The sequence below is a fragment of the Tarenaya hassleriana genome, unplaced genomic scaffold (genome assembly GCF_000463585.1).
Source record: "Tarenaya hassleriana unplaced genomic scaffold, ASM46358v1 Cleome6, whole genome shotgun sequence".
Classification (NCBI taxonomy): Eukaryota; Viridiplantae; Streptophyta; class Magnoliopsida; order Brassicales; family Cleomaceae; genus Tarenaya; species Tarenaya hassleriana.
This window is the reverse complement of record NW_010968505.1, coordinates 2842779-2853339: the sequence shown is the minus strand read 5'-3', so window position 1 is coordinate 2853339 and position 10561 is coordinate 2842779. Positions and strand designations below refer to the sequence as shown.

Sequence of the window (10561 nt, the reverse complement as noted above, 5' to 3'; positions counted from 1 at the left end):
ACTCTTTCACCTTTTGACCTTTCACCTAACTTTTGGATACCCGAAGTTCCGGCTATCTTACAAAAACCGAGATTGAATACACAAAAAAAAGAAAAGGATATCCGGTCCGGACGACATTGGTATTTAACGTTTCAAAAAAGTGGATCCCTTTTCGGATACAGTTATTCAAAATCCGTCTTTATGGATTCGGGGAATTCGTCAATATTTGAATCCTTATTTTATATGAAAGAGAAACAAGCATTCTTTTTCAACTTTCCAAACACTGAAGGGGTGAAGATGAGGCTCGTGCACCCGTAGTAGGTCAATAACTTACATCCAGAAAGATGCTTAGAGCATTCGTTCGATCAAATATAAAGCAGCTGCAAAAACTTTCTATTTGTTTATAGAACAGAGGAAAAGAAGAGGTCATAAATGTAAAGCAGAGTTTGGACACCAAAATGGGAGAGAGAGAGAATGGAGATGGACGTTGTCGTTGCGTTATAATCATTCCAGCTTCACACGGTCCAAGTCGTTTATCACGCCTTCAAGCTGCAAAAGGGTTCAATTCAACAAAACAACGTTGTTAAACGTCGACATCTAGACTTGCACAAGGAAAATAAAAACGTATCTACACGCTACAAATGGCCAAAAATCATGTTTCATTTGCATTTGGGATTTTGACGAAAAGCTTATTTTTGTAAGTATTAGCAAATACTAAAATGGCAGTCAGTGTATCCATTGAATTTGTGTGTGTTTGTGTGTGTTTGAGTTCATAGATGTCGGAGTACCTTTGCAACCTGCCGCAAGAAGAAATCTCCGTAATGTTTCACAGGTTTCGACTCCACAACGTGGATCATGTCCTGCAGTAACATCCGATCGATCCAATTCAATAGTCAAATCCATTCTTTAAGCATTCAAGATCGAATATGACAGTAAAACATCATCTGAGTCGTATGAAAAAAGATGGGAAATGGGAAAAAACATACATTGTTGATGTAGAAATCAATGTCTGCGTTGGATATTATGACTCTCCCTTCAGAATCAACCGCATGGGTTTTGTGCTTGTATGTCAACAAGATTGTCCTGTGACAATACCTCAGTAGATGTGAAACCAGTTTTACTACTGTCACTAAATAAAGATTTTGGTTCATCAAAAAGCTGGGTAGAGGCCACTAACCTTAAAGTCGGTTCATCGACTTCCATGTAGTTTGCGAGCTTAGCAAGAGAAATTGTGGAATAGACTTTCAGGAACGTGCGGATTCCAGACAACAGCTGTTGCTGCTTTACCTCGTAAAGAAACATCTTCAACTGAAGCCTGTATGCATCCTGAAAAGTTGAAGAGTAGATAATCGAAATCAATTAAACCCGATAGCAGATCGATAAAATAACAATATTGTTGAAACATTTCATCGTTTGAAGTCAACAATCATGTTGAACCACTTGCATTCTAGCCTCCGACAACTAAGATGGGTTCTTCTAAGCAAATCAACCGATTTGATAGAACAGATTAAGTTGACCGCTACAATATAATAGTAATTAGTCCAACAATGCTTGAGTCGCGGAAAACAGTTAAGTATATGAGTTTCGTAAGCCATCAAGGTAGAAGACAGCAGAGCAATTAAAAAGACGGATATAGCACCTGATTGTAATTTACAAGCGGCTCCCTGAAACTTGGTGCCGAGGGGGTAATGAACTTGGGGCATGCATACGAGAAGAGCTCGTCATACAAACCAAATGCCTCATCGTCATACCTTTGCATCTTCATCATCTTTTCACCATACTTTTCTCGCAACTGAGAGTTCACCGATTCATCAACAAGTTTTGTTTGAGGGCAGAGCGAGAGGCAAATTGCAAGTAATGCATACATTTGCTCATTCTTCTTAAGTATTTGTTCATACTGCGGAGATTTTTGATGATACTGCTTCGTCTTGTAAATGTACAAGAGAATCTTGTTAAATTCCCGAATGGCCTCTACATACCTGTCAAGATTGCGCAGAAGATTTAGTCATCAGCGTTTCCTCCACTTGGAAGAATGCTCACAAAGGATTCATTTAACAGAGCAAAATGAAAGAATTAATTGTCAATGTTGTTAAAATCAATGGGTATAATATAATATAAACAAAAAAGTACAGTACGAAAATAATAATCTTTTATCAGTACATAACAATGCAAACAAAATGTTATCTCTCTACGCAAACATCACCAACTATTTCACAAAGGCTTAACATTTACTCCCTATAACATCCTCCAAAGTTACGGTGTTACACACACCCAAATTTAGCTCGGATTGTTAAGGTACTCAATAAAATTACTCTAATATGTCTCAGCTCCAGCTTAAGTATGCTAGCAAGTTTCCAAGGTTAAGAAATTTTGCGAAAGCTTCCTCAGTGAAGAAATGTTTTCCATCCAAATGCAATATATGTTGTCACATAAAAAAAAAATAGGCTCTACCTCCGCAACATTAGATTGGCAAATCCGTAATGATATATAGCTGCAATATGGCATCCTATGACACTGGTATAAACACCTTGCTGACTGATGTCAATCGGCTGTAACCATTTCAGACCAGTATGGTAATCACCCAGGAGACAGTGAACACGCAACAGACCAACCATACTGAAGTATCCCAAAACCTTCAACACGTTACTTCCACCACTGTAATCATACCCATCAGTGGCAGTAAACTGTTCAAGGCCCTCCTTCTCTTGCTCGAGAATTTGGACTATTGTAGACTTTTCAACAAGAGCTTGCAAATAGTTGAGCACCCCATACACATTCCATGCCTGTGGTGAAACATGTATGAGTTATACACACATGAAAGAACACCTAAAGAAAACCAGTTAAAAACACATGAAAGACAACAGAAAGAAAAGACAACTGCTAAGCTAACTTCAAATGAGTTTAATTGACTACATGAAGCATGGCAAAGAATCAAAGATACACCAAAACCCAAGGTAGCAGTGGCAGTTCCCCTAGTATCCACTTTTCCTATCAAGATTGTAGTCTATGAATAAGAATCATACAGAAAATAGATGGCATCAACCACAGCTACCTACATATTATATTACTCATTATCAGAAGCTGAAACCATATGCGCTATACTCCAGCAAGTTTTATAATACCCTACCACAGAATCCTAACAAGGAGAGAGGGACCATATCCATACCTGATCGTACTGTCTCAGCAATGCAACTTCCTGCTCCGTCTTGTTCTTCATCTTGGCTCTGTACTGACAGAAGCTCTGGAACTGGTAGACAAACTCATCCACCATATCCCAAAGCCATTGGTTCGGCAGCTGCATGTTCACCACCCCATGCAAGACCACCTACCAAATTCAACGAAAACCTCAAAAGTCATTCAAATCCAACTAAACACAGCGTAAGTTCAGAGAATGGAGGCACTAAAATACAGTAAAAGTTGTATTCTACCGTCGAACATACAACTGTAAAGCCTGAAAATCCAAGATTCTACAAAGCTAGTTAAGAATTCTATATTTATTAAACCTCAAACAAGATCCTATATTCACTAGTACCCATCTGAATATATCAATTGAAGGACAAAAATCAGATCATCATGGATCAACCTCAGAGAGATCCCAACTAATACTACATCCAACAAAAACGCATCAAATCCATATAAATCGAAAAACAAACAACCGCATCAAGTAAAAAAGACAATTCAAACGAGAGTTGGGTGCCAAACCTGAAATAGGCTGCAATAGTTATCATATGAATCAATCCTCTGCTTCGGCGTAGGCGACAACCTTGCGTACAAGTGCCGGAACCACATCTCACGGTATAGGAGACAGAATACATGATCGTTATCCACAAAAGGAGCAATGGCCTCGACAGATGGCCAAGGAGTGTCCTTGAACAGCCGGTCCGACAATGTCTGGAACGATGTCTCGTACATCTGGTGGATCTCATAGACATTCTTCTCCCTAATGTGCCTGTACATGTGAACCACAAATGATTTCACAGAGTCGGGGACGTAGTTCGGGTCGTACCCGGCATCCTGACCGGGACCACCGCCGAGCCGGTGAGCCTCGTCGTAGCTCGACGGCGCATCTTCGTACTCGTAGTTGTTCGCCATGGTTACAGAATCTCCTTTCGGTCCCTTGTGGAAGATTCTGCAGGAAAATAGGGTTTGGGAGAAAATGAAACACGGAAAGAGGAGAGAGAAAAACGCAGTGCGAGAGCGTAAGAAAACTGGCTAGGGTTTACAGAAGAATAATGTTGGGTTATCGGGTCGGGTTAAATTAGATTCTGGATTGGGTTTGGAAATTGAAATTGGGCCAACATCGGCCTGACCCAAGGTTAGAGAAAGCCCAGGTGCGTCACAATAAAGTGGAACCTTAAACCAAGTCCGGTTACAGAATTTACTAAAAACATATTATATGAATAGTTGTAGTTAATTTGTTCTGAAATACACCGTTAGGGTTTGAATCATATAATATAAGCTCACAGTATTTTTTTTTCTTAATTTATTCGCTTTTATATATAGAGATATTCGAATAATCATTCACTTGAAAGTTGTATTGTCTGTTTCGTAACTGGTTTCAAATGTAATTAAATTCTAAAATTTTAATTATGAAATTTCCAATAAATTTTACTACAAATCACAATTTTATTTTTTCTTTTTCATTTTGGGAAAAAATCCGTTCATCGCAGAGAAGGAAACAACGGAGTTTCTGTATTTCTCTCTGGCAAGTGAGAATCGGAATTTCAGTGAGAGAGAGAGAGAGAACCATTGGGAAATTGTCCGGAAGCCCTCCGTCGGCTGCCGCAGTCGCCGGAGCTTTTGATGGATCTCCGAGAGAGAGGTGGTTTTGATGCTGAGGAGAAGGATGGTGAATCCTATGGTTGGTGACTGGGCGATGAACCTCGATATTTGCGACATGCGCTCATTCACAAACCTCGGTGAGCTGTCTCTCTGTGGCTGCCGATCAACTCTCCGTTTCTACATCTCTGTACTGCTTCGGCTTCAAACGTTGTAATCATGGTGAATTTGATGTGCATTGTCCTGCTTGTTTCGTCTCTTTAATCTCAAATACCTTGTTTTTACGTCTCTCTCTCTCTCTCTCTATATATATATATATCTCCTTTATGGAAACACAACAATCAGTAGAATATGTAAATATACAGAGACATCATGTTTAGTTTCCTTATGAGCAAGATTTATGGGTGTACATAGCAGATGAAACTGACCAAATACGATGCCAGTGGGAAATTGCATAAATATGTAGTGTTGAATAAAACAAAGGGGAGAGAATACAATTATCTTCTTCTTCTTTTGTGGAGGGGGGAGGTGGTAAATTATTATTTATTACATCTTTACAAACACGATGCTGGGGACAAAAGGGTGGTGGAACACTGGGTTCAGTTCAATAGTAACACGTATATATGAATTAGGGTGGAAGAGCAGATGAGGCTTCAGAGGAACTTATCGAACCAATCACTCGTTTCTTTGATCATGAACTTTGTCACTTGGTGCCCAACTCCTTCTTCCGCCGTGAACTGACCGTTTCAATGAAAACCCAATCACGCATTATATATATATATATATATATATAAAGGTCTACGGACAGTGTCCCCCATTTCCATATACGCAAAGTCTGAATGAGCTTGGGTTGAATTTGGGCAAGGCTTAATTCTTTTTCTTTTTGACCCATCACCGCCACATGAAATAAGAAAAGGGTAACGGCATTACCTTGAAATTGTGGGGGAAACCACAAGCTTCGTATGCAGATCTCGCCTTCTCAAGTGGCACTTCTATTCCTTCGACCGGGCAACGAGGATCACACTTGCCTAAAAGAGTTGTTAAAAAAAAAAAAAAAAAAAAAAAAAAAAAGAGTGAAAGAAGAGATAGAGGAGAAGTTGGTTTGGTGTTTGTTTACCATTGAGGACGTACAGAGGACGCGGGGCAATGAAGGGTAATGTGAAGGGTGCGTCCAACTTCGTGGCCAGCCCCGGTGCTATCCTTTCCCAGACCTGCTCTCTTTTTTTTTTGTTTAATCCCAAATACGATATAAAACAAACTCCAAAGCTACCAAAAAAAAAACCTCATGGGAAAAATCCTATAATTTTTTATTTCAAAAAAAATATCCAGCATTTTTAATGCACCACAAAGTTCAGTATTCATTGTTTAATTAATGCCCCCACAAAATACAAAGTTTAGGTCAATAGAAAGGGAGGGTCATGTGGTCAAGGGTTTACGTGGTACAGGTAGGAATAAAGGTAGACATTATAACCAAAAATTAAATTAAAACCCAAATGATTTTGATCTCCCCAGTAGTGAAAACTGAACTCATTTAACTCCAACTGTATATAAAAATAATTGAAAATTTCTTTGAAAAATATGTATTATCATAAATTTTTTTAAAAAAACTAATGGTTTTGAATAGCAATCAAACCGAAGCCAATATGAATCCTGAACGAATATAATTTTTGTAAAATGAAAAAAATGGAACCGAACCCAAAGAAAACCCGAAATGACCACCTATAGTGAGATGCTATTGTTACCTTCTCAACTGTTTCTTTGTCGATTTGACTCTTTCCAAGATCGATCCTTGCTTCTGAAACCACATAAAGACGAGGGTTTGAAACATATTACATGCCACAACACCTGTAGATCCTCCATTGATATCTATCCATCCCCCCAAAGTCTTATATTATGTTCTTCTTTTTTCTTTTTTCTTTTTTCTTTTTTTAATCCCTGAGATGAGTTATATATCGCATCTCATGATAAGGAAAGCCCCGCATGTGATTTAGAATGTGCAATGGATGGTGATATGCACCTTCAAATAAAGGCTTTATGCTGTCCACTCTTGCCTGCCACATATTATTGTCTATGGCCCACCTAAATCCCTGCAACATATCTCACAACCACACTGTTACCATGTCCGTACACCCAAAACCTTATAACTGATTCAGCCAATACCAAATGCAAAACCTTGCTTAAGAAGTGACCTAGATCAGATAACAATTGGGATTCACTGATATCTTTGGTCTGGAGGAAGAGGAGAGAGAACACTTGAACGACTCTTTTACCTGAACACCGATTAAAGGGACAGCCACATTCCTGCATTTCTACGAACGTTAAGTGTCGAGCCTGTGATCTCGGTTTTCGACACCTTATGTTCTGTAACTAACCTCCGAGCGATATGCCGGTGATTCCTATCCGTTTAGGATCTATATCTTCCCTCTGAGTTAGATAGTCAGCCAGCTTGATCAGATCCCATACCTGAAACGAATACGTATTCACATCGCTCACTGGAGATACCGTCGTATCTATATGTATTCGTATAAATGCGCCTAAATAGATGGAGTGTTACCGTATCGAAGATAAAAGGCATTGTATCGCCCTTTTTCCATGATGAAATGAGAGCCTGCATTCATCTTGCACAAATCCTTATCTTGACTCGTTCTATCACACTCAGCAGAGTGAGTCTAAAATTTTCAAAAGCTACTAAACCATAATAATGAAAAAAGCGATGGCATACATCTCGATATGCCGTCTTGCAATTTGCACGCTCCCCATGATAGCGAGAGTCTAGACCAATTGCTATGTATCCCCGAGAAGCATACGCCTAAACCAAGCATATATATCATGGAAGTGTAATGGATTTAGGCGAAAAACAGCTTTGAGAAAGTATAAACTCTTTTACCTCGAGCCATGGCCGCAACCATTCTTTGTTCGAGTTTGTGCTGTGCATGAACACAACAGCAGGCCTTCTTTCTTCAGTGCTCTCTTTCAAGCTTAGTATAAGCAATGGCAGGCTGCCTTGCTCTACAGCCTATCGATGACGACGATGGAAAATTCGCTTCTCTTTAAATTGGAAAACGGGTACCAAGAACATAAATAACACACTAGATTTTGCTGGGAGTATCAGAAAACAATAAAGCGCATCATCATAGCTTACGGCTCTTTTCTGGTCACGAAACTTGTATGATATTGAAGCAAACAAACCAAGAATATACATCATAGCTTAAAATCTAATATATCCCGTAATGGAACAAAATCACGATAAGAAGCCATTACCTCAGTGTTCAGATGAAGGTTTTCCTCTTTAAGTAGCTCTTTCAAATTACTGAAATCTGCCCTTGGAGAAGACTCTATTGCCTGCTTGGTAGCAAATGGATAAAACAAAAACAAAAGCAAACCCGTTATTATAAGTGTACTTCAAATTCACCAATTCATATCAAGGGTTGAATATTTTAAAAAGGGATATCACCTCCGTAGATGGAACATCAGCCTGAAACAGAGGAATCTCCACCGGCTTTGAAGGTTTAGCTTCCAAAGGAACTGAAAGTTTTCGAAACATTTTGATACGCAGATTAATCTGATATGCATAAATTTCCAGCATCCAAGTAGAAAATCATGAAGAAAATTCATTAAAAACATGATCAATGGATAATTCAAACAAGTTCGATCTGCAGCCTCGCAGAATCCAAACAGAAAACCGGAAAGCAAAGAGGCTAAACAATCAAGGGTACGAACAAGAGAATGAAACTCTTGCGGTCCCAAATTCTGTAGCCGCTTTCGCAGAATCCAAAAAGAAACATCAGAAACCAAAAGGAGACGTTTAACTGCGAGATCAGCAGAATTGTGAGCATAATACAGACGCTCTGCTCACTTTCCCGGTATCCAAACAGGGGAAAAAGAAGTGCAGGTCGCCGGATCAAGAAATGCATGAAAGAGAAATCTAAATGCATCGCCGACTAGAACTCTCGCGTCATTTTTTTTCTCCGCTTATATCGAAACAAAAAATCAGATAGAAAACATCCCAGCTCCAGGATCAACGAACTCATCGAACTTTTTGCACTTATTCAAACTCAATCTCCATTTACTGGGCATTCAAACAGGAAAATCAAACATCAGATGATCTAATCGACGATTTCCATCGAAAGAGAGAGAGAAATGAAAATTTCCTCGCGAAAATCAGGATTCTAATTACACTTCACCAGCGTCCGAACATGCATAGCGAGGCAAAAAAAGCCAAACGAAACACTAACCTTCCGCCGATCGTCTACTCCGAAGAACTCGGAGAAATTCCGATCGAGTATCTCCGGCGTCGGTTGTCGGCGTCGGCATCTCTCCGGCGGCGCGAGGTTCTGATTGCCGGGTTCAACGTAATTGTGCGCTATTTATACGGAAGCGTAGCTCATGGCGAGGCGAGCAAGTCGACACGTGCAAAGTGGCTGGTTACGTTACGCATTTTCTTTTTGTTTTTTTTTTATAGATTTTAATTAATTTATCTTATTTAGTTTTTTAAGGATCATTAACTTAAAATAACATGTTTTTCTGGACTTTAAATGTAGTACGGAATTACAGGGTGTCGTCCATTCTCGTTAGGGGGTGTAAAAAGGATGTCCCAAACCCATCTCGTTGTCATCTGAAAATATTTTAGCTAGTTCGCAAGATAAATATATAATTTTTTTAAAAAAAAATTATATATTAAAAATATTAAAAATATTTAAAAGTATTATCAATATAATAAAAAAAATTAAAACTTAAAAAAACTAGATATCTCATAAAAATATAATTTTTATATAAAATATTTAGAAAGGCTTGTGAGTCAATTCGTGGGTTCGATGAGACTCGCCGCGAGCTAATTCGTTCGTTCTGTTTTTTTTCTTATTCAAATATTCTGAGCACGACTCGGAGAAATATGGGGCGCCTGGCGAGACAATGCAAGATACGGGCTCGTTTTACGCCCTTAATTCTCGTGAATGATGTTTGAGAGCAATATATGTCCGACCAAAGACAGGTTGTTGTCCTGGGGGATTCAAATCGACCCGCGCTGCCTGCTCTGTAACTCCGGCCCCGAGACGAGGGGCCGTGTTTTCTACGCCTGCCCTGTATCGGCACTCACATTGAACTGGGCGATGACCAAACTCTCGGTCCAGCTACATGATTTCTCTTGGCCGCGGGTTCTGCAGGCATTGAAATGCGGACAGGGATGCAACATACACAATCGGGAGAGAGCGAAACAGTAGACTGCATGCTCGGAACTTTGCGGATCATGCCGCGATTTTCAGGGAGATTGATTGCACTTGCAGCCCTTCGAAGGCGGAACCCATCGCTCTCGGAGCTGAGCATCCAACTGTGTTGTGGTTCGCCTCCTCACGGGACTCGGTTGCCTTTTTCTTGATCGCGAGATCTGTACTAGGCCGCCGCAGGCATTCATCACTCTGTACCTAATGTTTTGATTTAATTGAATGCATATCTTTTATCCAAAAAAAAAAAAGGTATAAACACCACTAATTTCTAAATCTATGGATTGAAAATTTTAACACATTTTCATAATTTTTTTTAAGGTTTTTGGAATTCATCGAGATATGGTATCAACGTAATAAAAATCGCAAATTATCAAATAAAGGAAATAGATTATTATTATTATTATTATTATTATTATTATTATTATTATTATTATTATTATTATTATTATTATTATTATTATTATTATTATTATTATTATTATATCTTCTAACGTAAACACTTTGAAAAGTATAGAAACTTTGTATATATTTGATAAAAAAATGAAGTTTTTAAATTTATGAATATATATATTACCTTGTTT

At 38.8% G+C, this 10561-nt stretch overlaps 3 protein-coding genes across 3 annotated transcripts in view; all 3 read right to left on the bottom strand.

The window, feature by feature from the left end:
- Positions 1-252: 252 nt before the first annotated feature.
- LOC104799201 (eukaryotic translation initiation factor 3 subunit L-like) lies at positions 253-4179 on the bottom strand. The gene is made up of 8 exons (XM_010521598.2): positions 3682-4179; positions 3146-3304; positions 2431-2762; positions 1619-1958; positions 1157-1305; positions 966-1062; positions 768-839; positions 253-528 (listed from the first exon to the last, which is right to left on the bottom strand). Exons 1-8 carry the CDS (start codon positions 4069-4071, stop codon positions 484-486), a joined length of 1584 nt encoding a protein of 527 aa, XP_010519900.1. The 5' UTR covers positions 4072-4179; the 3' UTR covers positions 253-483.
- A 997-nt stretch (positions 4180-5176) lies between these two features.
- On the bottom strand, positions 5177-9104 carry LOC104799704. Its single transcript, XM_010522343.2, has 13 exons — positions 8994-9104; positions 8213-8283; positions 8020-8100; positions 7646-7774; positions 7481-7567; positions 7313-7366; positions 7131-7221; positions 7029-7066; positions 6776-6845; positions 6501-6553; positions 5876-5969; positions 5689-5786; positions 5177-5495 (listed from the first exon to the last, which is right to left on the bottom strand). The coding sequence occupies exons 1-13, from the start codon at positions 9070-9072 to the stop codon at positions 5412-5414; spliced, it is 1029 nt and encodes a 342-aa protein (XP_010520645.1). The 5' UTR covers positions 9073-9104; the 3' UTR covers positions 5177-5411.
- A 472-nt stretch (positions 9105-9576) lies between these two features.
- The window catches only part of LOC104799200 (protein tesmin/TSO1-like CXC 7), a 5831-nt gene continuing 4846 nt past the window's right edge, over positions 9577-10561 (bottom strand). The window contains exon 9 of the transcript XR_769541.1: positions 9577-10178. The gene's annotated coding sequence lies outside the window, so the exon portion shown is untranslated. The remainder of the gene's footprint in view (positions 10179-10561) is intronic.